Below are 26,465 nucleotides of genomic sequence, written 5' to 3'. Positions count from 1 at the left end.
TCGTCACATAAATGTGTTCAATTTATAAATCGGTCAAGTTTGTTAGATTGAAATGATATGAAATTCATATTAACCCAGTACTATTCGGTCTTCGGTAACGCAGTCTTACTTCAATGTGTAGATTAGTAATGTTATCGAGTCACTCGATACTCGACAGTAGCAGCAGTGTTGTTGTCCTCCTCGCTTCCACCCAGCAAGCAGCAGGCAGAGTAGAGCCACAGTGGACTGGAGGAATGGTTGGCAACACCGGCCAGTTCATTTGGTAACGCTTGTCATTACGTTGTCGCGGATTTCGAGTTATATATGTCGCATATAATGAATTTACTACCGTCCAACCCGCATGGGAACGGGCTCCTCTATGCCGGATTTAACCAGGATCATGGTAAGAGAAGTCGGGGCGGCGTTCATTTATCTTTCCAAATAAATGGGATTGGCACAGCGTCGTGGATGCTAAGCTAACAACGCTAAGTCGACGTTCATGGTTGATGTCATGAGCCAGGTTCAACGGCTGGTTGGCTACTTAGCTGGCCAAGAGATACAGACAATTAAACAGCTGAAAACAAAAAACTGTTTCCTATCAGCCTAACGCATTTAATCCATATGCCATTGTTAATCTTATTTTGCTTTGACAGCTGAGCTGCTATCCTTGTCCGACGGTAAACAACTCTACAGTTAGCATGATCTCTTTTGTCGTTTTCTACCCAACGTTAACGCACACACAATACTATGTAAAATGTAAAAAATATAAACATTGACTAGAAACTAGGCAACATCAAAACGGTTCAGAAGCAATTTGGTCAGTTAGCTAAACCCTAAACCAAAGCTAGTTTAGTTTTTAATCGAGTCGGTGTAGTAGTGTGACATTAGCTACAATTGCTAGCCAGGATTGTTACCTTCTGTTCGGTGATGGTTGATCCTAGATTATAATATGCACACACAACGAATGTTAACACTGTAAATCTATGTAAATTTACAAGCTAACATTGGCTCTCTTTTAGCAGAACTAGTACGTGTGGAGGGGGGGGGGGCGGGGGGTGTCACGTGATTTTCTTTTAAATGGAAGTTTTAGTGTTTAGTGAAGTTTTTTGCCTTTTTAGTGTGATACTTACTGTCTAAATGTGTCTGCTAGTGATTACAGTTGAAATGTATCGTTGTCTCGCCACTTTTATTTGTGTCAGTGTTGGGTTGATCAGGATTAGCCTGCTATTATGACACAAATAAGTAACAATAATCAGCCCAATTAACATAACTAAAAATATGTAATGACGTTGTCAAGTAAGTTTGATTACATATTTTTATTATAACTTTATAATATGGCAATTTTCAACCCACTCCCACTGAGACTAGCTCATCAGGAAAATCTGTGTCCTCTTTCTCAATGCAGACCCCTGCTGCTCCCAATATCATATCCATAATCATATCCACATCTCAGCTGGCCCCACACCCATGACCCCTTCTACTAGAATCTAGTAGAATCTAGATAGACAGATGACATCGTGAAGCCTCTTCAGCTCCTTACCTAGGCTCAAAAGCCTAGGTAAGGAGCCTAGCCTGAAAGACGAAGGTTCAGCCACTCAGGGGTCACTGCTGGTGGAGATGTTGATGGGTCACGCTTTAGTTATGGGGTAAACATAAACGGTGCTATTAAATGCTCCCAAACAAGTGGATTTCATTGCACAATGTTTTGACCGATGCCTGAAGAAGGTCCGGAGGGACCGAAACGTTGCATTATTAAAAGAACATACTCATGTACCGAGCAGATGCAGTGTGCGGGTGTATTTTCATTCCTTCCATTGATGTCCACTGGCCTACGCACCTGTGCATATGCCTGATTTCTAGGTGTGCGAAAGCTTTTTCCTACAATGTTTTGACCTGAAAAGATATATATATATCTTTATCAGATATATGCCAAAGACCTTTTCACTGTTTTGTTTTTGTCCAACATCCTTTTAAATGTATTGTGCTGCATGATGCATTTTCTTGGACAATGAACAATGCTAGCCTATCATGAAAAGTGCATCTTTTCAATGCCTATATTATAATTGAAACTGACATGCAAGATTTCTCTGCCCCGTAAGGCCCACAAAACAGATTGCACAGTCAATGTGTTCTTGCATATTCAATGTCTTGTATTTGCATTGAAAATGTTATGTTTAAAGATGAAAATGAGTTTGTGGAACTCAAAGTTGTGAGACTGCGTCCATTCATTTTGTTTGACTATGAAGGTGCAACAATTGCGTAATGTTCAGTATTCCGAATGCTATTTGTATTCAGTAACTGACTACAAGTAATTTCACCTTACCCAACCCTGCTGTGTGCCATATGTGCTTTGCAGAAGGTATATATTTACGTCAGTGGCAGTAGTCTGTATATGACCGTAAACAAAAATAGGTGCCAGTGAAATGTGTGACCTCACATGACCACCTTGAAGCATCACAGTGCTCTGACATATTAAGTAATTAATAGGTGAAGGCAAACCGATGAATCTCTGATGAATACATGTTTGTGTTTGTTTCCATGTGACAAACGTTTAAAGTTAATAACAAAAGCGATTTGGTTGATCTCATGTTGTGCTCTCAGGGTGCTTTGCCTGTGGAATGGAGAATGGATTTCGTGTGTACAACACGGACCCTCTTAAAGAGAAGGAGAAACAAGGTAAAGAGCACAGCATTTGTCAGCAAACGTTTAACCATGTAATTAAGCACTATATCCTTAATTGTACAAAAAAATAAAATAAAAAATAAGCAAAAATAGCCAGTCTACAAGCTATGATACAAGCGTATCATAATGCTGCGTTGTTTGACCTTGTAGATATGCTATTTTGAAATGTCTTTGAATTTTTCTACCTATATGACATACACAAATTAGGGATGCCTTGGTGGTGCATAAACAATATTCAATGTCTTGAAACATTTTAGTTTGAGTACCTACACAGTATGTGTAGGATGAATGTGAATTATCGATTAATGCATTAATAGTTAATTGATAAGTTTTGACAAGGTTATCGATCGATTAACCGGTTAGTTGATAAGCAGCGTTTTTGTAATAAAAAATCTAAGAATCTTAATATCCCCCAACATACAAATCTACATTAGCTGATATACAGAAATAATACAAAAGACATATTATATTCCTTAATCAAATATGTATTTGACCATTGACGATACAGGGCCAGGCAATGGCATCTTTGTATGTGTGTTCCTCGGCCACTCGTGAATGTAATGCTGTCTGCGCACAGCATTACATTCACAGAAAACCACCCAATGATAAAACCGCGTAATTTTCCGATTAATTACGATTAGTTATTAAATGTTAACGACTACTGAGTCCTGACTCATTTCTTATCGGCGATTAAGTATTTACAGTCCCAGTAGGATCATGCCAGCATTGAGAGCTTGCTCTTTCAGCCTTCGGATTCCATCACTACAATAGTACAATTTGTCACGCCGTTCAACATTGTTAGTCGTTGGCAGCCCTTTTCAGCAACTGGCAGCTAAGTTTAGAGTCTTTCTGATGTATGTATGTAGAACAATAGTAAACCAGGCAATTCTGATGCATACAGGAACACAGCAACTCGCCGGCAAGACACAAGGTACTTCCTTTCCGGTGCTCGATGAGAATTGATCTGGATATTTCTAAGTCTATAAAGGGAAGTTAATAATTCCACAAAAGATGCCTGCACATGTGACTCAGCACGTGACCAGTTCCAAAAGTAACCCGTACGATGTACTTCTGGGGAATTAACAAACTACTGTGAGGCGAGGAGTTTTACTACGCTAGTAGTCAGACGCAGCCCTGGCTTTTTAGTGCTGACTCACATGCAGATGGTTCTGGTGGTCAAACGTTTACAGCATGAACTGATTCTTTTCCCGTGGTCTTGTGTGCACGCTTTACACCAAGAGGCTTGTTTCATTGTGTGGAATGTTTCAGGGGTTTGTCAACTTGTCATTGTGGTCTGGACTGCAGAGTGAGATAATTCGACATTTAAAAAATCCTCATGCCTCCAATCAAATCATCATAAGCGTTTGTTTGAAAATGTGATTTAGATGTTGGGGCTGGCACAGTCAATTCCAAACAGTTTGATCTCTTTTTTTGGCCGTGTTGCTTCCTGGATTGTAAAATGCCTGGGCTCGCTTGTCACCGTGAGATTGGCAATGAAACATTTGTCTTTTGTCTTTCAGAGTTTCTGGAGGGTGGTGTCGGCCATGTGGAGATGCTATTTAGGTGTAACTATCTAGCACTTGTTGGAGGAGGAAAAAAGCCCAAGTATCCTCCCAACAAAGGTATGTTACTATAGTGGTTTGCTTTAGTTTAGTTTAGCCCCCCCCCTCTTCTTCTTCTTCCCCTTTGCAGCTCCTCAGGCTGGTTCAGGCACATAGTAGTTACATTTGATGAAACTGTGTCATTATGGCGTATGACTAAATTAATGTCTCTGGTTCTGGTCATTCTAGTGATGATCTGGGATGACCTGAAGAAGAAGACGGTTATTGAGATTGAGTTCTCAACAGAAGTCAAAGCGGTGAAGCTTCGGCGTGACAGGTACAACTCCCGCTCCAATAACCCTGATGTTTTGTAACAGTTCCCACATAATTGGGCTGCTTGTCCTTCCAAGTGTTTGCATTATTCAACAGATGGGAGAGAATGACACAAACCTCTTCATGCATCTGTTCAGACACTTTGAGTCCGCAGCCATTTATTACAAATAATTGTACTAGTGGTGTAGTACTGAGATTACTAGGCCATGATGCAGTAATAATACAGATGAGATGTGTTGGACTAGACCATTTTATATGATCAAAGTGAACGTGATCAATATTTGTGACGAGTAACAATTCCAACGTCCACTGAAGCAGGACTTCTGTAATGTAATCTGGGAACAAAATCTGTCATTGCATTTGCACGTTCGTTGTAGCCTGGCTGAGAGACACACTTCCCAGTCACTGTCAAACATTATATTCCATTAGATTTGAAAGTGTCATCCGTAGAGATTGACAGTTTGTGTCCATTGTTGTACTGATAGTGTTATCCTTAAAATGTGTCCATAACGATATATATATTGTATAATGTATATAAGAATACACAGACCACGTCAATTTACTCATCATTTATCCTCTAAAGCAGTGGTTCGCAAATGGTGTGCTGTGAAACAAGTCTGGGTGTGCCTTGGGATTTGGTGACAACCACACATTATTGCAAATATTTATACGACTACACAAAAGGTTTATTATCTTTTAATTGACTATATCAGTAGTTTGTGCACACTCCGTTCCCAATACAGAGGCAAATTCTATACAATGAACTGAATATTCTAATGACACATCATAGGGATGCGTCATTAAAATATTCAGTTCATTGTATAGAATTTGGACATGTGTTTGGTATGAATAGTTTGAATTCGGGCGTCCCTTGAGATTTTGACTTGCGGCTGCCCAATGGTGTGCCTTGGGCACACAACGTTTGAAAACCACTGCTCTAAAGTCCCTTCTGGCTGTAATTGGGTGATATCCCACCCAAAGTAAAATTCACAATTGTGTGCATTCTGCTTTACACATTTTGTCTGAAATGCTGTGTGCACTGCTGCTTCTTTGTGCTCAGGATTGTGGTGGTCCTAGACTCAATGATAAAAGTCTTTACCTTCACCCACAACCCCCATCAGCTGCATGTGTTCGAGACCTGCTATAACCCCAAAGGTCAGTCCATTCTGCTGTCCCATCTCCAACATCGAAACAACCCGAGGCCTGTAATGCGAAGTAGGATTTGGGGATGGCAGGGTACAGGCAGGTTGGGGTTTAACCCTGGGTTTTCATGAATACGAGTTGACTGGGCGTTCAATGCTTACCGGGGTACCGTCACCATGGTAACTCATACCTAACCTCCGAGATAACAGATAAACATGTATAAAAGCACTGGCTAGTGGCTACTACTGTAGTTTTCTTGGAGAATACCCAACACCATTCATAGACAATCCTGTGGTGCTTTTGCGCACATTGTGTGCAGGTCTCAAAACCCTTTGCTTTTCCTATACATTTTTGAGGGGCGCTAGTCCGCTAGACCCTCCTATGTTCAGCTTTTGGTGTGTGTGCAGTGTGCACAAACCTTGTCCTACACAAACATTAAAATGATGTATGATGATAAGAGCGCCCCTCACTTCACACGGGTGTGACTTTTCTTATAGAGGTAAATATTTTAATCTGAGAGAGAGTAGGTTATCTGTGTCATGTTCTTGAACCATGAGCTGTTGGCTGCCAGCAATAACTAAACCATTTCATGTTGCTTTTGTATACCCATATCATTGCACAACAGAGACTGCTAAAGTGTTAAACCCCTATTGTACTTATAAGACATAAGCCTACTTGTTCCGCTTTACTTATGATTATATTTATGTATTATTTGCTCCCGCCCAAGTCTCTTTTACACGGCCAGGATTTGCAGCTGAAGGAATAAGAATATATGTATATTGTCTCTAAGCACACATTAATTTTACGGAATACACAAATGTAGTTTGTCAGATCTACATACAGTATATGCTAAATGATGGGCCAGTGGAAGAGGCTGTGTTGTTTGAAACGTGTTAAATAAAAATGCGGATGTGGATCTTTCTACTATAATCTACAAGGTATTTCATTTACATTTTCGTGTTGAACAAGCACCAATGTTATGGGAACTTGGTATTTCTTTTATTGTCATGAACGCAGCATGCAATTTACGAACTTTCCTACTAGGCTGAGGAATATATCCCACCTTTTTCACATTGGCCTGTTATAGCGCCACCAACAGGTGGATTTTGGCAAACACACATTTTTGGAACATAATGCCTCAAATCATCCAATTGCCGTCTTACAAGGCAAGAAGAAATGGCACCATTTTCACATTGGCCTATTATAGCGCCACCAGGAGGCCACAACCTGACCTGGCCTGGTGAAGACCTGTGCCCCGAGGAGCACTTTATCTAGCTATTTCTTATTTGCAGTGACATTACAAGCCTATTGACTTAAGCATTCACAGTCTTACATTTGGCAGCTTGAGCTGTGTGGCTTGTGTTTGAATTGGCTAATATTATAGTTTTCTTTGTGAAGTATGCCTCTCTGTTGCCACTGCCAGTAGTTTTGTCCATGTTTGTGATTGGTCATATCATATGCCGTGGCCCGTGACCCCTTTTTATGTGAACGCGCTTATGGCTAGATTGAGAAAATCCTGGGTTGACTTACCAAGTTGATAGCTACCTTTGCGAGACTGCTTAGCATGATTGTGGTTTTTAAGGTTAGTAAAGCCAGATAACGAAAAGATATCGTAGATTGGGTATGTTGAACTTGCTTCGTAGTACAGGCCTCTTTTAGACATGCGACAAACAGCCATGTAGTGAGTAAACGGATGAACGGGTTCACTGCATAACAACAATGCCATCCATGTATTTGGAGGGGGAAAAAAAAATCTAAACGCAATACACTTCAACCGCTTCCAACGTCATCTAAATTTGCCTCCGTCTCCTTTCCTCAGGTCTGTGTGTACTGTGTCCCAATAGCAACAACTCTCTGCTGGCGTTCCCTGGGACCCACTCTGGGCACGTGCAGATTGTGGACTTAGCCAATACGGAAAAGCCCCCTGTTGACATCCCTGCCCATGAGGGGGTGCTGTGCTGTATCGCACTAAATCTGCAGGGTACAAGGATAGCTACTGCATCAGAGAAAGTACGCCAAACATGGAATATTCTTTGGAATATTCTTAGCAATTGCATGTTTTTGTGGGGCGGATATTCTTTTAAACACACACACACACACACCTCTATGTTTTAGGCTATTGTGTTCTTAATCTCATTTGTCGCTGAGATGTGGCTTATTCATATGTATTGTCTTTCCATAGGGTACTCTGATAAGAATCTTTGACACTTCCGCGGGTCAGCTAATCCAGGAGTTGAGACGAGGTTCACAGACGGCTAACATTTATTGGTGAGTATTGAACACTCAACATTGAGGGGGGGGAAGCACGTAACTTTGGGAAAGTGTCATAGTAGCTTGTTTACAACTGAAACGGACTTCCTGTGCACTTCCTGTGCACTAACTTCCTCTTCAAAATAAGAGACGCATGTAATGATTAGTCAACAGTAGTTTTATTTCTAAGTCTACTTACAGGACATTAACATCACATTTGAGTCCCTATTGAATGCCTGTCAGATTTCTCTACGTAACTGTCTCAGCTGTTGGTGTGCAAATGCGCCTTGCATGGCTTTGATCTACGTGCAGAAAACATTGAGGACGTATGCGCACTGGCGCATCGGTTGTGTGCCCCCCTGATTATTAATAACATCTTAACATGTAACCACAACATGAACATAGTACTCGTATTATGCATATCGCATTCTCGCCGAGAAATATTTGAGTTAAAAAAAGGGGAAAAATTATAATAAACACCCCCAAAAAAACTGAATGGTTCAAGCCCATTAATTAAGATGCGAGTGCCAACCCTAACGAGTGAAGGTTCGAACCCCGAATGTTCGGGGACAGCCTTAGACGTCTGGTGCGTTATCCACTCAAAATAACATCATGAAAAACGGAGGTGATGGATCGCACACAGTGAAGTAAATTTCAATTATTTTTGTATTTTCTACATTATAACGATTACAATAATAACAATCAAAGGAACCAATTATAGCAAAAATTAGGGAGGTGGTGGGTCAGTTCAGAATAAGAATCACTAAAGAAATCGGCAAATAAGCTTAACTGTGATTTATTAAATCAAAAGAAAAATCAAGTTCTCGATCACAAAATGTTCACTTAATCAAATCAAAATAAAATAAAACTCTCAAAAGGTAGGGGTGTGAAGTCCAAGTGTTCTAGCACTGTCCAAACTAAACTCAATGTGTCCAAAACTAAACTCAGGTGTCCAAAAAATAACGCAAATCCAAACCAGTCTCTAGACTAGAGTGTGGCCAGTCTCCTCTGGCCACCTTAAACTCCTTGGTAGAGTCTGGTCGAATATCCAATATCCAAACTCCAGGAATGGGAAGAAGGTCTCTAAATCCAAAGGTATAATCCAATATTAAGGGAATAATCCAAAAAGGAAAGACTGGCAAGACTTGGGAAATATTCCTCTTGCCCACGGCAGTAGCCTGTCTGTCTCTCTGCACCTCCACTCTGGACTGACAGAGTCAATCTCTCCAGGTGGCCCAAAGATTCTGATTGCCCATCACTCCATCAGCCAGGTGAGCTGTGGGGCTTCTCAATCACTGCCTGTTGCTATGGCAACACATGCATCTCACTGGCTTCTTGTAGCATATAGTCCAGCAGATAATTAGGAAAAACTCATAGCGCAGCGGATTGGTGAAAATAATAATATACATGAAAATAGTGCATAGCAAACAAAACATGCATATAAACAATGTGACTCTGGGCACAGATGTTACAACATAGCAGAGACAGACGTTTCGGCTATACAGCCTTCATCACACCGAATATAAGTCCAAATGTTGTCATCTTTATCTGTTGCTTCTGAAATGGAAGAACAGGAAGTAGCGATTCACTCATTGCATGTTTAGCTGACAATGAGTCAGCTAAACATGATTTCTTTTCTTTTTTCGAAGTCAGGCCTAAATGGGTTAATTTTGGTTCTGCAACCACCACACAGCTCTCAGTTCCAATATTGAAATGGTTCCCACTTCCCAGTATCAGGACAGATTCTGTTCACAAAGCCACCTCACATAGGTTCGTCTACTGTTAGGTTCATTCAAATCATTTTGCATTGTGTAATAATAAATACAAAAGTTCATTCATTGTGTAATAATAATGTTATGGTTAGGCTGCTATCTTTGAATTCATGTTAGCCAGGTTCCCTTGTTAATTCAAGGTACTTTTTTGTGGTAGGCAATGATACGTTTATCTTGACTCCGAATATAGAATTCAAACCTGAAGTTTGATTAATTGAAGTAATTTTATTTTATTCGACTGATGCAAACCACCCCCAGGGATTGAAGACATTTTTTGTATTTTTTTTGCGAATCCCAGAACCCACCCCTACTACTCTGTTAGATGTCTGCTGTAAAGTAGGAATAAGCTGATGAAGGCCTGTAGACTGATGTCATTATTTTCCTTCTGCTTTGTATTACACAGCATTAACTTCAACCAGGATGCATCCCTTATTTGTGTGTCCAGTGACCATGGCACAGTGCATATTTTTGCAGCGGAGGACCCCAAAAGGAATAAACAGTCCAGGTTGGTCCTTCAGGTTCATTCATATCATTCAGGGCTGCAAATATTGATTATTTTACTTCACTTTATTGATTATGTTTATCGAGAAGAACATTTTCATACACAGCGTGTAATTCTTTCTGCCTCTGTTTACGTTGCTATGGAAGCTTGTAAAGTAAAGTGTAAAGTATTATTGATTTAGTAGTAGTAGAAATGTATTAAGTGGCACTGCATTGGTCCTGTGTCACCTTGTTGGGTTTATTTTGAAATCGCCAACTGTACACTGTATCGCTGTACATTATCCTTTACATAATGAATAGCAGCAAAGAACATAACCTGGTGGGGTGTAATTGTAATTGCTTTTTATTTTCAGCTTGGCATCGGCCAGTTTTCTTCCCAAGTACTTCAGCTCCAAGTGGAGCTTCTCCAAATTCCAGGTTCCGTCAGGCTCCCCCTGTGTGTGTGCCTTTGGAACAGAGCCCAATGCTGTCATAGGTAGGTCCATGTTGGGACAAGGCCGTGGCATTTATGATGTATGACTCTCATGGCTACATATGTTGTTAAACCAATTTGACAGAGTTTCAACTGAAAACCTTTTTCAAACCTTTTTTTTCAACCTTTCATTTTTGTCATACAGAATGGGATTTGTTGACAGGGACGACAAAGTGTATTTTTTTTTACCCAGTGTAGGTATGCTTAGCACACAGACTCTTTTTCAGCAATGTCCTGCACGATTACATAGACGCACACACATTAAAAGCTGCCTAGTACCGCTGAGCAGCTCCACTGGAGCAGTTACGGAGGGATTCAGTGCCTTGCTCAAGAGCACTTCAACAGTCTTTTTTTCCGGCCAGTCCGGGGAAACATGAGTATTAATCCAGAATTAATACTATTACATTTACCATATTTTAGGCTGAGCTAAGCAAAGTCATCAAAATCCCCAAACTCGCACGCATGCAATCTTTAGCTGCGTTTTTCTCCGAATTTAGGTGATATGTGGAATGCCCTCCAAAGTGTGCACGTTCAGAGTCTAGACAATCCCTCTTGTTGGTCTGTAGTAGTCGTCGCAAGTGCAGAGACGGAACACTCAGCCCTGTTGGGATCCCAGTCGTCCCACCCACGAACACAATTGTGTTTGTTGGAGCGCCTGGCCAAGCTGGAGTAATCAAAATCGTAAACTGATTTGTGTCTGGTCTACCGTCTGTTGGCGTAAGTGCTTTAGTCTCCACTCTTACTCGCTTGCCTGGGCTAACCTAATTCTTCCTTCTCCTTATCTCTCCCTCCTCAGCCATTTGCGCTGATGGCAGCTACTACAAGTTCCTGTTCAACCAGAAAGGGGAGTGTTCCAGAGATGTTTACGCCCAGTTCCTGGAGATGACGGATGACAAGATATGACCTTTGACTTTTCTTCCTTTTTGTTTTTGGAGGGAGGAGAGGTCGTGTGTCGCATCCCTCCTCATCTCAATTGACTCTGTAGAAGAGCATCAGATTGGGGTGAAAAACTAAAGACAGGAGAAGCACAGCTGTGGAGTAAATGTGCACTGCAAGGACGAATGCACATGGCAACAGAAACTGGTGATTTTCGCGGATGTGAACTGATGTGATAAGTTGCCTCTGGAACCCTGACTTTCTGGAAGACAACAGGGATACAAACACTCACTGACTTTAAACCTCCCAAATAAAACACTAGAGGGAGAAGAAGAGGGAAACTTATTTTTTGAAAGGACAAAGTATTGCTTTTTTTTGTTTTTGAATAAGTCTTCCGGACTGGAATTTGCAATGGATTATTATGGCTATTTTTTAATCATATTGTAGATTCTAATAGGTAGATGGATAAAAGAAATATATAGGAGAAAAAGATTTTTGTCAACTAACACCACCTAACCTAACTATAGGGAGTGCCTCTGAGCTGAGACTGGATGTATGCGTGTACATATATTGCCATATAAGTGTGTGTGTGCGTGCGTGTGTATATACATACAAATAAATGTAACTGTACGACATCAGCGGTTGGCAATGCAGCATTAAGGCCCATTTATACTGCACTTACTTCATCCTTCTCTGAACGTTGTCTGAAAGCTTACGAATGCTAAATGTATGCAATGCATCCATAAGATTCTACCCCGTCCGTAGCAAACTGTGGGGGAAGTGGTGATCCCTGCAAGACAGACGGGCAGTGTCTGAAGTCACTCATTCACTACTTCTACTCCCAAACGATATAGGTAGTTTTATGTAGGGGTCCGGGGACTATCGGCTAAATTATGAACGGCATTGTTCTTCTTAACGAGTTCGCAATAGTGACCATCGGTTGTATCCTACTTTTCACAGTGCATTGTGGGATACGATGAGTCCACTACTAAGTAACATGTAATTATCACTAGATACATTTGGACACCCCAAATGGTATAATCACTATATACCTAGTGCACCTATATTGAGTGATTTTGGACACTGCCAAATGCTACCGGATCGTTGTTACTCTATCATGCCCTCTAGCGGATAAAAATGAAGTAGAGTTGACGGTAGAGTTCTTTATTGGAGAATAAATGGGCCATTAGAATTAACTGACTGGGGTGCATACTTAGTTTAGACTAGTCATTGGTTAGTCATGCGTTAAGGTTAGGTTTTAGGTGTGCTGCCCCATGGGAGGTTAGGTTTAGGGTGAGTGTTTGAGATAGGTTGTAGTTGTAGGACTAATGACTGGTCTAAACCAATGACTTAGTCTAAACCAAAAACTGTCTAAAGTACTGCACCTGAATTAACTGACTGCCTGAAATGGCCCCCTTTCCTTCTATTCTGATGGTGTTCCATTGACCAAGTCACACTTTTGGCTCAAAATATGAGTTAACTCTTAAGATTGTTCACCCGAGTCCAATGACTCGGGTGGTTCTGCTTTGTAAAATCCAAATCCCAGTATTATTACATTTTTGCTTATATTTACTGTATAAACACAACTGCGGCCAGACTGACCATGTAACTGCTTAAAACTGTACAGAATATTAACAGGAAAAAAACAATTTGTTTTTGTCTGCTGTTTATGTGCAATATACACTTTAATTGATTTTGACACTTTTTGTTTTGTTTTTGGGGATCTTAAGAATGAGCGCTTTCTAAATGGGAAGGCCTACAAACCAAAAACAACCATTCTTTCAGTTTGTCCCATCAGGAGCAAAACATATAGATACCAGAAAACAAACCTTGGTAACATTGCAAACCATACCTTTTCAATAATTTGCAGTGTTCATTCACTGTTAATTGAACCGGTAATTGGTCTAAATAGATTGATTAAATCAAAGATATCTGCGTGTGACTTGATTGTTCCCTTTTTTGATACGTAGCTTTGTTGGCCAGAAGTAGCTGTCCACTCAATTATATGATGTCACTCTTATTTGTTTACAATTTTCTTTTTAAAGTCTTGATACTGAGATACCGGTAAGTGATAAGCTGGTTTTCTTCTAGACAGCCATTAGCCACTGAAAACCCAGCATCTTTATTATGGGGAATGCTTTCGCATGCTCAGTTTGTGAGCTTGCAATGTCTATCGGCTATTCTCAGCAAAAGCCTTCCCCACAATAACAAAACGGAAAATAGCCTAGTATAGAGCCCTGGTGGACTCCGCTCAACCATGGGGTTTAAGTGGTTAACACATTCAGCTAATTAAATGGGGTGGGGGGGGGGGTCTGAAGGGCTTTATGCGAGCCAGTAGTCATAGAAAGGACCCCGTCCAGTGAACCAAGATTCAATACAAGATTCACATATTCATGTCCTTTTAGTTCCGCTTAAAGCGAAACGTTCTACGCAACGTACCAGCATTTCATTTTTTTTTATCAAAGGTTGTGCGTTGGACGGTAAGCAGCTCTGGGAATGCAATTTATTTGTTGCTTTCTGCTTTAGATTGTACATTTGCAAGTGTTAACTCACACTACATATTACACAATATTCATACAGTGCTTGGCGGTCATTGGCTACTACTGTAATGATGCTGCACAAAACATTTCTGTGACAAATTCATAAATGATTGTAAGATCCTACATTTAAATTCCAATAAAAATTGCAATGTCTGCTTTTACAATTGTACAAAAGTCATCTAAGGATATTCCATGTACACTTGAGTATGCCACACCATGATAATTTGTATTTTTCCAAATTTTTTCCCAATAATTTAAAAAGGCTACCCATGTTTTTTGAAATTTTGGAAAAAAAGAGTTATCCTCGTTTCTCATCATTTTGGACCATGGGCTATAGCCCATATCGTACGGCATACTATAGCGTGCCGTTTTTCATCATTGAGGATTTGGAAAAAATGAAAAGAAAATTCCGCAATTTCCATTTCCGCAATTACCATTTCCGCAATTTGACAAAAACGATGGGTTATAGCCCATGTTTTTTGAAATTTTGAAAAAAAAGTTATCCTCGTTTCTCATCATTTTGGACCATGGGCTATAGCCCATATCGTACGGCATACTATAGCGCGCCGTTTTTCATCATTTTTGAGGATTTGAAAAAAATGAAAAAATAATTCCGCAATTTCCATAATTTCCAAGTACATTTACTCAATTACTGTACTTTATAGCACAAATATTTTTTACTTAAGTATTTTCAATATTCAATACCTTTGCTTCTACTCCACTACATCTCAGAAATAAGTACATTTAAAGTAGCAGTACAAAAAGTAAAATGTCAATAGTGTGACAAAGAAGAAATGGGGCTTAAAAGGGCTTCCTTAAAATGAATCTTAAAGAGCTCTACAATCCGATAGTACTCATTGCTGAAGTTTGTTCACTCTTTATTGAACAGCAAATGCTATTTAAGTTCAAAATACAAATTTTCAACCTCTCTGGCATGCAAAGAAAAGCCTTCCTCCTACGTCCCCTGCTTTCTACAGCAGTCTGGGCTTAGAACAGTGGTACTCAAAACGTTTTCAGCTCAACTGTCGAGACCCCCCCCCCCCCTCCCCCAAAGAAAGTGCTAAAGCCCTATTTGGATTAAAAGAATACAAATATTTGTATTAAAATAATACAAATAGGGAATATCTACAAGCTCCCAGTGTAGCTTGTAGTTCTGCTATTTTCACCATTTTGGAAACATTAAGGTTTTAGAAGATTTCTCAATCCGGTAAATTGTAGGGAAGGTTAAAGAACAGGATATTTACTCCCGTTTTACCCTTTTGGGCTTAAGAATCATCTTTTCACACTTGTAGTGCAAAGGCACCTCCCTCTTGTACGTTTGTGCAAATAAATAACACAGACAAAGTTGCGATAGATGTTTTAAATTAATTTATAAAAAAAAGCATTTACCCACTTAAGCAGAACAAACATCTATCACTTGTTTTCCTTGTGAAACATAGAATACAATCTGAATAGACTTCTTAGCCTGAACAGAATAAAATAACTGAACAAGGAGACTTCCAGCTTCAACACCAAAAGAGAAGAAAAAAAAACAAAAGAAAACAAAAGAAAAAAACAAAATAGCCAACGATGACATGGAGAACGTAAAAGAAAGAACAAAGAAAAATAACAATGAGGGTAAGTGCAGCACTGGTCAGAATCATATAGCATAGGTTCAGTCTAATCTTCAGTTCCATATTCAGTTATCTGCTCAAGTACATAGTCTCTAGATCCGTAACATGCAAGCTCAAAGAAGCATATGGTCAAATACGCATGGGAATATACTTTTTTATCTCTTAGGATATTTGTAAAATATGAAAAAAATCTGTAGATGTACAGTGATAAAGATTCTTTTGCATTTGACTGAGCAGAAGAAAAAAAATATATGAAAAGAACAATCCACTCCATATAGTGTTTTCTTTAAGGAAAAGGAGACTACATTCATTTCACTGAACAAAGAGTCCACATACAAATAATAATTAAAAAAAGATCCCAAAATATCAGGTGTCATTTAAATGATTTTTTTTTAAGACCCCCCCACTTATAGCTGATAGTGTCGTCTTAATTATTACTAGAATATCTGTGCCTCTGGGGGAGAATAAACAAAACAAAAACAAAAAACGGAGAAACACTCAAAAAAGATCCAAAGATACACATGTACAACGGAATACTGCATATCTACTCACAACTGTATTTAGGTAGGTCAACATGGAGACTAGCTGCCGAAGATGGGAATGTCCTCACGTACACACGCTTCCCTTTGCGGAACGCACCACTTGTCATTTTGATTTCCAGTCTTCTGTTTCCTTTCTCTATCAGACACACACACACAGCGCTCGTCCGCAATGCTACCGGGACGATGGCGTTTTGGGTCCTTCCCTTCCTTGGGGAGCACGTCTTGAGTAAAAAAAAAAGAAAAAAAACTAAAAAACAAAAAAAAAAACATGGAAACCATACCGTCCAAGTCGGCCTCTCTCTGCGGGGACGGCAGAGAGAATCGTTAAGCTTCGTTTAGACTCCGTCATACGATGTGCCACTTGCCGGAAATAGCCGATCTACAGGCCCTCAATGTGCTGCGACGCGCTTCGGAGTTATAGATCATCTATTTTTTCGAGCGACACCATCTTACGATGGAGTATATATGAAGCACCATGCTTGGCTACATGACTAATGTCAGGTCCTTTTTTTTGTGTTGTTCTACAACCGTGTGTTAAGTCTCATTCTCTTTTTAAGTTATTTCTTTTATTGAAACCACCTGTGCTTCTCGTTATCGGTAAGTCTCGAAGATCGGCGTGGGGGGGGGGGGGTCACAAACATCAGCAACTTCGTTCGTTCTTCATTTTTGTTTCGTTTCACTTTTCATTTTGGTCTTAAGTTCTTGCATCATATTTCCATTTTCCATGTCTTTTTTTTTATACCCAGGGGGGGGGGGCGGCTCATCACACATTCTGTAGTCCATAGGTCTATTTTGCACGTCTTCTCCTTTTGGCACCTTGGAGTAGATGAAAGCCAGGAAAGGGTCGGAAGAGGGAGGGAGGTTGAGAACTGAAGAGTGAGTTAAGATGGAATAGTAGATTCATTAGGCTCAAAGGAGTATAGCAGGGGTCAGTATCGAGGTCAGAGGAGCTAGTTGTTGACAGCCTGTTCCCTGGCCCTCCCATCTCCGTCTCTGTCCGTGTCGGGGTTGTCGTTAATCGCGGGGGTTACATCCGCCCCGGCATCCTCCATTTTGACCCTCTTGTTGTCGGGCTGGTCTTGCTGTTGGTCTCCATTCTGCCTCTTGGTAGGAAGGGATGCAGAGGCCGATGCGTGGGTCGCCAGGAGATGGAGAGGGTTCGCCACGGCTGGCAGAGGAAAACAAAATGTTTATTTTTATATATACACTAGAACAGACTACAGCAGCCAGCGTTTGGACATACATTTTTGAAGTTTTTGAAATTTTCTCCACTACCGTTCAGTATAAGACATGGTGTCAGGTGCTAAAATTCACAATAAATAGGCCGCAATCTGCAACATGGCATGCGTAAGGAATTGCTGTCATGTTCCATGAAGAATTTCCTCAGTGAAATAAGAAGCACTTCATTTAGTTTTCGGTAAACGGATTGATAAAAATGCATGTGCATGCAAAGTACTGTCTAACGTTTTATGTATTGCTTTCGCAGTGGTCTTGTGACATCACATTATTTACCGTACTAAAGTACGGTCAACAAGACATACAGCTTTATCCAAATCCTCCAGCCGTTTGTTACCTGTGGTAAGAGCAGTACTGATGGGAACCAGGTGCGTCCCATTTTGTGTGATGGCCTTTATTGGAAGCTGATGCTGGCCAAGCGGGGCTTGTTGCACAATGGTAACAGTTGTAACAGGTGTGGCCTGAGAGGTCTGGATGATGCGACCTCCACCTATAGAGGTAGCGATGGCTGGAACCTGCTCCACTTTTACTACAGAGAGAGAGAGAGAGAGAAATAGATTTAGAATGACTTGCATGTGGCAACTGAAGTCGATGGCAAACGGTTTGAAGCTCTATCATTCAGAGGTAATTGCAATGATGTCCAAAACTACAACGACACGGTCAACCAGTAGGGAGACCACCAACAGCTGCATTATAGTAGGTATATCGTATTTAACATACCGTCCCATACACATCGTTTAAAATGCTTTATTCATTACAATAAGTCCCTTGTCGTAGCTCTAAAACCAAGACCTTTCAACATACAATAATAATTATTCACCCATGTGTTGGCGATACGATCAAACATTTCCGACTGTATGAAATCCAGAATGTGCAACCACTGGGGCAAGACACCGCTGCCCAAAAAGTGCCGTTTCAGTAACAAGTTACACACAACCAAGACGCCAGGGACAGTACCACTCCAATGCCCAGCTTTGTCCGACCCTGGTGTCCCTATGTATGTTTAAGGTACCAACAGGAGGCGCTGTTGCACCACTCATCTGGTCAGGCTCCAATTTCTACTCTGTGACACAACAAAACTAATTAGTGACTAATCGTCGGCTGATGCAGTGTTTGAGTTGGGATGACGACACGCTTTAACAGTACACTTAGTTAGAACCCGAGAATACTAAGAGAGTGGCGACACGCTTTGTTCTCGAGCACTTCCGCATTCTATTGTTACACTAGTGTCGCCACTCTCTTACTATTCCACTCGGGTTAAAACGTGACCGGACCACCCCTTGGAACAAAAAGAAAAGGAAGATGGAACCAAACCAAACCTTTGATATCCTTGTGGTCTCCGCCTCCGTTCTCCTGAGGTTCCGTCTTAATGGCGGCGGTCGTCATGGTGACCGTGGGGATCTGGTGGACGACGTGCACCGTTTGCATGACGGAGTTGGAGTTGGCGGACGTGACCATGGTGGGCGTGGCCATGGTGTAGGTCACAGGCTTCATGGTGGCGGTCTGAGGCGTCATCTGGCGCTGCACGGCGATCAGGACCGGCTGGTTGTTCAGCGTCGAGCCTATTGAAGGGAAGGGAGTAAGGAATTCCAGAAGAGGTCTGGCTATGTTGTTTGTATTCAACACAGAAAAGACAGGACACACGTTTCAATGCTTGGTTTTCAAACTTTCTTTTTTTTCGCCAATGGGGCAAGTCAAAATATCAAGGCACACCATGTATTCATTCATAGTCAAAATAGATCTTACATGCTCGCAACGCGCCATGACCTTTTTTTTCTCTTTACATTTCAGAATTCTTTGATATTAAAAAAAAATAAAAATGTATATACAATGTTCATGACATCTATAATGACGCGTCTAAAATAGGGGCACCAGGTTGAAAGGTAGATAAAGCATATTTTTTTGGAGTATAGAATATTCCTCTGTATTGGGAAATGAGTCTACACAAAGTACTCATAGTCTTGAAAGTATAGTTATATTGAAATAATGTGTGGTCACAAAATCCCAAAAAACAATTAAATCCGCACACATCATGGGTATCATTTATTTACCAATAAAAGAAAATACCTGCGATGGGTATGGTGCAGGTATGGTGGTGATGGTGTGCAGATTTGATTGTTTTTTTCACATGGAAAAAAATAAAGTAAATCATGAACGATTGATGATGGAAACAACTTGGATAGCGTGGCCAACCATTTTTGTGACCACAAATCAAAAACAAGCGTGTGTCTGGTATAAATGGTATGGCATGCAGGGTAGGGTACTGCTCTGGTCTTTTACCAGGGGCATTCTGTGCGAAGCGAGCCTCTTGGATGACAGCGAGTTTGGGTTGGACTGTAGTGGTTGGGGCGGGTGCTGGCGGTGGGGGGGTGGGCTCTGGCTCCATGGGAACTGGGGAGCCCTCTCTGGACAGGCTGTCTGGGGTCTGGACCCCACTGGAGTGAGCAGACAGCGCCCCTGTGTGGTTGGGAGAGGCAGGAGCACTCCTGGGATGAAAAGGGGGGGAAACAAAAAGAAACTGAGATACGCTTTGATTCTTTGCACAAGGAGCAACCACAACGCTGACATTCTTCCCCACTATTATTTTATTTTAACCAGACGGGTGACTCCAGCTTTACCTGGATGATAGGGGTCCCAGCGGAGTCCTGAAGCAGGGTACGCCCCTAGGCCTGCGCTTCCTGAAAGCCTGCTCTATCAACTTGCTCTCGGAGGATGGGTCAATCCTCCAGAACGAGCCTTTACCCGGCTCTTCCTGGGACCGCGCTACTTTGATGAAGTAACGGTTCAAGGACAGGTTGTGGCGAATTGAGTTCTAGAAGACCAGGAAAAAACAAGCAAACATAATCATTTAATGTTTTTCTTCACGGCATGGCCAAGACTTTTAACTGTTCCGTCTGTCGGTCTCCTTGACAGTAGACCATAACAGCTCCTGACACTTGTGTGCACGACATCATGAAACAGAGGCAATTGACAATATTCAGACCGCGGCCATCTTGCCAGCAAGGTGCTAACTAGGTGCAACTTCCCATAGACAGCCCATTCACACAAGTATTGGAGTTTTGAAGCACTCGTTTTTAGTAAAGCCTGAATTATGTGCAAATTCAAAACAGGTGGTATGGCTGTTGAGCGATATCCAACGAGCACTCCCAAACTCTGACACTTCAGACAAAAAAGAACCGGCACGGAATTTCATGACAGGAAGTAGCTCATAACATTTGAATTTATGAAACAAAAACTTTACAGATTGAAAGAGGATAATTCAAGCTTTCTGTACAGCTCTAATGTTTGTGAATTCTAGATAGGACTTTTCCGTTTGGATGAATGGGCTGTGACTGTCTATGGGAAGTTGCACCTAGTTAGCACCTTGCTGGCAAGATGGCCATATCGTCAATGCAGCATGAAGTCTGCACAAACCCACGGTTAGGACGCGAAAACCGTACGGTGAACTCCATGTTGCTCCCTGGAAGGAAACAAACATGCGCAATGGGCTATATGCAGCCAACACTTCTGTGTTCAGCTTCCTTGGTCTCAATTGCGCATGTTTCTTTCCTTCCAGGGAGCAACATGGAGTCCACCATACGGTCTTCGCTTCCTGTCCTCATTTAATTGTCATGGGACCCAGATCTCGCACCGGAAGTTACATATATACAAAGCAGTGAGATCCTGACGCACTGGAACGCACCAAGGGTGCCGGCCCGATTCCGGCGAGCCGCACCGCATCCGAAACGGTTGAGAAAGGACAGAGTTACCTACTGTACTGTACTGTATTTTTTTTTTTTATGTCTACGGGGAAAAATTAATGGGGAATTATTTCCTGGGCCCTCGTCGTTCTGAAAGGGGGCGGGACTGTAGACGGGCACAGTCCCACTAGTTGACATGCACACAAGACAGTTTTTGAGCGGTGCCTCCGCTCCATTACGCAGCTATGTGTGTCCCTTTGTCTGTCCCAGCATGGAAAGCGGCAACACGGTAAACATGTCATTTCTCGACCGTTTCGAACGCGGTAAGGCTTGACGGAGCCGGGCCATCCCCCCAGTAACTGTCATCTTTCAAAGATTTATTTTCCAAATATAATCAAAGTACAATACAGAGCACAGTACACTACAATACAGTACAGAGCACAGTGACAATACAGTAACTACAACAATAACGTATAGTTATACAGTTCACACAGGTGTGATTCACCACTGCATTGTGATTTTATTGGTTGTACTTGTGTTCAACAACTGCACTCACAGTAAAAGATTGGGCAGGGAGGCTACGCCATCCTTTGACTGTCTTATTTGTTTTCTGTGTCTTTCCTCCCTTTCTTTCTTTAACATAGAACAGCAGAGACAGGAAATTAAGAAAGAGTAGTGAGAAATGTAACACTGGTCTTTGAATTGGGGACGCTGCATGGTTGGAGCAGAGTCCAGTCAGCATACCCCAGGGAAGAATCTTTTTCAAAACATGTTCACGTACTGTTATTAATTATGGGATCTAATGAAAGCCATGACAACTGGATGAATGTTGAAGTGCGACAGAGCCTGGCACATCAGACATTTAAGAAACTATAGGCCCCAAAATCAATGCATTTCACTGAAATAGCTCACTGTACCACAAGAAAATGGAAGAAGTGTGACTTAGCAGAGTGGAGACACTGACCTGCCAGCCTTTGTCTGCTGTCCGGTAGTAGGGGTAATTCTTGGTGATGTGAGTGTATATTCCATTCAGTGTCAGCTGTTTGTCTGGGGCCATGGTGATAGCTTGAACTATTAGCTGTGCATATGAATACGGAGGTTTGGAGTCATCCTGTGGAAAGAAAAAAAAAAGGGAATGTTAAAAAACGTTTACAAGTTTACTGTCTCACACATTCATTTACGCACAGTTAAAAAGATCAACTAGGCTTTGTGCTCCAAAGTCTGGGTTTTCACTGGTGTTGGGTAATATTTAGACTTCAATGTCACCACAAATACACACATTCAATGTCCCTTGATATCTTCACATTATCATTGCGTACACACATTCTAAACCCCTTCAAACATATGAAGGAAGATTAATTCACACCACAGCAGTTCCTCTCATACCTTGGGGCTGTCTCCACCTGAGGCCTCTTTGTCATTTTCTGATTGGGAGTTGTCCCCTATAAGGTCAGAGGTCAAGACGCGGCCCATCCTGTAGCTGGACAGTCCTGCCCCCCGTGGACTTGAGGGGCAAGAGTTTGCCGCACTGTGAAATGAACAAGAGTCCCTTGTGAGTCTTACTTGTGTGTGGCACAATGAAGGAGGTGACGCACACAGAGAAAGCTAGCATTTCCATCTGATGTTAAGAATTCTGTTCAGTCTCACCTAAGGGTACCGGTTGGTGAAGGCAAGGGGCTCATGAGGTGGGCTATGTTGTCTGGAATGTTGATGGTTAGCGGTGAAATCTGTGGCTGGACGGGCTTGACCGGCGACTCCGGCACGTTCCTTCGTTCCTTCTTGTCAGTGGACAGGGCTGTGAACGTGATCTTTATACTTGTGCTGGGGAACCGAAAACAGCACCTGGGTGGGGGGGATGAAAAGATTAAACGTGTGTTTTAGTCAATCACACAAAATGCTTATATGCTTGATAAATCTAATTTAGACAACACAAATCAAGACAACACACACTAGGGTCAGTAGGGTGATGAACAAAATCAAATATCACAATATTTTTGGACCAAATGAGACTTTCAGACATTAGCAGGTCTACAAGATCACAAGACTATTTTACAATTGTTAAAGTATAAAATAAGTGACTAAAACCAGGAAAAGACCAACACCTATGCCATATTACGATATATCGATATAGTATTTAAATATTGCCCTTGCAAACCCTGTTTGCGAAGGTCCATTTCCAAAGAAAAAAGCCCATCCTGCATAAAAGAAGGACTTTTCTTGAAAAGGCTATTGTAACTGAAACATTGACCTTCTTTTTAATAAATCGATGTACAAGATGTTAAATCTTGTGTGCAAGTGTGCAACTCTGAGCCCCCCACCACACATACTTTTTGGCCAGAAAGGGGGTTTTTTTCACTGGAGGAAAAATATTCTCTATGAGGCAATACTCTGGGCAATATCGGTAGAAGGCGCAGTGGAGTAACTAAAAGTATTCTTTTCCCGGTGGAAACAAAATCCTCCTTTGGCCAAAAAGTTACGTTTATACGTGTGGTGGGGGGCTCTAATGACACAACCCGCCTTTGTTTTGGTGAGTAGCAAAAACGTTTTTTTTATTTACGCTAAAGACGAGAGACTGGTCTGCATTCATGTGCGCGGCGGAAGTCGATAGTAACATAGCTCTAAATGCAACGCATTAGAGCTATGGACCAGAGCTACCCTAATGATATCACTGGCAACATGTAAGCCAGTTGAGTGTCAACAGAAGCTATGTGGGGGGCATTTGGACAGGATTTAAATATGGATGTCCATCACAGCTGTTATGTAACAAGCCATGTCTAAACATGTCTTATTTATTATTAATAGGATATATTTGGACCACTTGCTGACTGGTGGCATTCATGTTACAGCAAAATACTTCCACTGCAGGGATTCAATAAAAAAAAGAAAGAAAGGGTAAGGTTAAAAAAGAAAATAAATTAAAATGCACATTAAAATGTTGGTCACATTTATTAACTCTCATTTAAAATAACCAATGGTGCAAGTACACAAGTGCAATGACTCTAGTTGAGTTACTTGAGTATTTCCATGTTTCGTTCATGTTTATACTACAATATCACTAGGATACATCAGAGGCTAATGTAGTACGTTTTACTACACTACAATAATTTGACAAATGTAGTTACACTGCAGATTAATTATGAATATAAAACATACATTATCTGATAAACAATGCATTGTTGTTGTTGTTGTTACTGGTTAAGCTATTCATTAGCACAAAGACTGCCTTTACCAGCTGCAACGTCAAGGTCCCATCAATAATTACATTGCGATTGTGAAATGGGACATTCTTCATATTACTTTAGTCTTTAGATACAGATTTTGATGCCAATACTAAAAAAAGGGGGACTTTTACTTGTATTTTTGCACTGTGGTCTACTTTTACGTTTAATTGCTTAATTGGGTCGTCCACTCACAGTTGACAGTCTTTGTATTGAGTTTGTGCTTGAAATGTACTGTAATTCTGCAAACTGTTAATACATATTTCAATCAATCCTTCTTTCACACCGCTGAAACTGAAAATGAACCTAGGAGCTTCCTGTGCAAGGACGCAGCCAGCAGTGTAAACACTCCACCAGCCAACATGAGGCCAGGGTTGACATTGAGCCAGCTCAACACACGGTCCACACACTGACTGTCTGACTCTGACTGCACTCCTTTACTAGCCGCTAGAACACAGTGCACGCGGCTTACTATTAACTACACTACACAACGTTAAATCACGATATGTGATTGTGTGTGTAAACGAAATACTACTACTACTGCAGCAGCGGGTCAGTAGTTAGTTACACGAAGTAAACAGCTTCAATTGTTTGCTACTATGTTAGCATTCCGGCTAGCGTGTTTGGGTGTTGCTGCTTGGACACAACACGTGCAGCGGCACAGCAACAACACACACAACAATAACACAAGAGAGGACGTTCGATCCGCACGCCGTTTTTCTGATCGTGGCTCATTGATATTCTTTCCGATCCAAAACACAAACAATTGATCAATGTATATATTGTTTAATCTTACATCCGTGGCAGCTGGAGAGGTGGAGCCCCTCGTCTCTGGAACACCCCGTCTACAAACACCCCGTTTTTCCCCAGGCATCGGAGATAAAAATCCCCGCTGCCGGTGCCGTCCTCCCCCGCGGTGAAGATCTCCAGGTGCCGCCGGGAGATGAAGCTGGAGTGTCCCATGCTGACGTCCACCGAGCCCTGCGACGAGTTCCGACCGATCGTCACCGACCTTTTCTTCATCAGGTACTCGAATTCTCGGCCCTCGAGCCGGGCTACTGCCGACCCCGACATCCCGCTTACCACCGCCATCTTCTAGCTGCTCTCAATTTAGGTTGAATATGGGAAGATAGAGGCCACAATTTGTGAGCACGTGCTCGGAATTTAGTGGGGATGGGAGTAAATATTTTTTTAGGGGGCTCTTTTAAAAAACGGGGGATCCGAATTTAATCCGTTGAACAATTTTTAGAGCAGGAACGTGCCAGACCGGGGACACACAGCGGCTCCGACCCACCGCCGCGACAGAGAGAAAGAGAAGAGGCATCGGCCAATCAAAAACGGCCAAACGGGCGGAAATACCGCGACGGGCGTCGCGTCCGACCAATGATAGGCGACCATGGGCAGGCAGGCTGGGTCGTGTTTACCAATGACAACAACAATATAAATAGTCCGTAGAAATGGTTGGTTGCACCGCAGGGCCCTGACACGCAGATCGATGGCAGGTTGTAAATTGTGGCTCTTTGAAAAAGCACGGATAGGAGTTTCAGGGGCTCTGGAAATTTGTAGCAAATTGTTGACTTATTTTAAGGCCTATAGGTCTCACTTATTTGTCCAAACAACAAACATGTTTAAATTATTGTATAAAGCATACATGTATTCTTTATTTCATTTTACATTTTGGGGAAAAATATAACTCATGTGAAGGACCCTGGAAACAAGCCTTCTTGGGTTTAAAATAAATCCTCTTATCAGAGACCAATTGTATTGTTGAACAATACAAGGTATTGAAAGTACAATTTAATTGTACTTTCCTGTTCTTTTTTCTGCAAACTGTCATAGAGTAGGCTATTTCAATCAATCGGTCGATCAGCACAAAAACAAACATTGGGGTCCGACTCCCCAGACGTCTCAAGTGTCCACTCTACGTGTACGTGACCTGTCCTGAGATCAGTTAGTGGTTCAAGAGCTTCACAGTTCACACATTAAATAGATCAGACCGGTCTCTAGACGGATAACAATGCTATGACTGTGATTGTGAACAGTGACTGACAGGTCTGTGTCTTTTTTTGATTGATTGATTGAAATAT

At 41.6% G+C, this 26,465-nt stretch overlaps 2 protein-coding genes across 4 annotated transcripts; one reads left to right on the top strand and one right to left on the bottom strand.

Annotated features, from left to right (window-relative positions):
* The first annotated feature begins 121 nt into the window (after positions 1-121).
* Positions 122-14,263, top strand: wdr45b (WD repeat domain 45B). 2 transcript variants are annotated; one of them, XM_080789801.1, is made up of 11 exons: positions 122-382; positions 2,581-2,655; positions 3,563-3,592; positions 4,182-4,283; positions 4,452-4,539; positions 5,596-5,690; positions 7,498-7,688; positions 7,861-7,946; positions 10,104-10,205; positions 10,555-10,676; positions 11,470-14,263. In XM_080789801.1, exons 1-11 carry the CDS (start codon positions 304-306, stop codon positions 11,574-11,576), a joined length of 1,077 nt encoding a protein of 358 aa, XP_080645927.1. In that variant the 5' UTR covers positions 122-303; the 3' UTR covers positions 11,577-14,263. The 2 variants fall into 2 exon arrangements, with proteins under 2 accessions (XP_080645927.1, XP_080645928.1); XM_080789802.1 differs by lacking the exon at positions 3,563-3,592 and having other exon boundaries at positions 125-382.
* A 1,179-nt stretch (positions 14,264-15,442) lies between these two features.
* On the bottom strand, positions 15,443-25,846 carry LOC308333409 (forkhead box protein K2-like). 2 transcript variants are annotated; one of them, XM_080789800.1, is made up of 9 exons: positions 25,175-25,846; positions 22,808-23,002; positions 22,547-22,688; positions 22,125-22,271; positions 20,099-20,292; positions 19,761-19,966; positions 18,800-19,042; positions 17,818-18,009; positions 15,443-17,412 (listed from the first exon to the last, which is right to left on the bottom strand). In XM_080789800.1, exons 1-9 carry the CDS (start codon positions 25,468-25,470, stop codon positions 17,195-17,197), a joined length of 1,833 nt encoding a protein of 610 aa, XP_080645926.1. In that variant the 5' UTR covers positions 25,471-25,846; the 3' UTR covers positions 15,443-17,194. The 2 variants fall into 2 exon arrangements, with proteins under 2 accessions (XP_080645926.1, XP_080645925.1); XM_080789799.1 differs by having other exon boundaries at positions 18,800-19,084; positions 25,175-25,845.
* Positions 25,847-26,465: the final 619 nt, after the last annotated feature.

Source organism: Protomyctophum bolini, assembly GCF_963924005.1.
Source record: "Protomyctophum bolini genome assembly, chromosome: 18".
Lineage (NCBI taxonomy): Eukaryota > Metazoa > Chordata > Actinopteri > Myctophiformes > Myctophidae > Protomyctophum > Protomyctophum bolini.
This window is presented reverse-complemented; position numbering and strand designations above follow the sequence as displayed.

Coding starts and splice junctions, on each gene's coding strand:
- wdr45b (XM_080789801.1), top strand. CDS start 304: ATGTCGCATATAATGAATTTACTACCGTCCAACCCGCATGGGAACGGG. Junction 383..2,580: donor CGGATTTAACCAGGATCATG/GTAAGAGAAGTC, acceptor TTGTGCTCTCAG/GGTGCTTTGCCTGTGGAATG. Junction 3,593..4,181: donor ACTCGCCGGCAAGACACAAG/GTACTTCCTTTC, acceptor TTTGTCTTTCAG/AGTTTCTGGAGGGTGGTGTC.
- LOC308333409 (XM_080789799.1), bottom strand. CDS start 25,470: ATGGCGGTGGTAAGCGGGATGTCGGGGTCGGCAGTAGCCCGGCTCGAG. Junction 20,293..22,124: donor CAGCAGACAAAGGCTGGCAG/GTCAGTGTCTCC, acceptor CTGGTCTTCTAG/AACTCAATTCGCCACAACCT. Junction 19,967..20,098: donor CTGGGACCCCTATCATCCAG/GTAAAGCTGGAG, acceptor TTTTCATCCCAG/GAGTGCTCCTGCCTCTCCCA.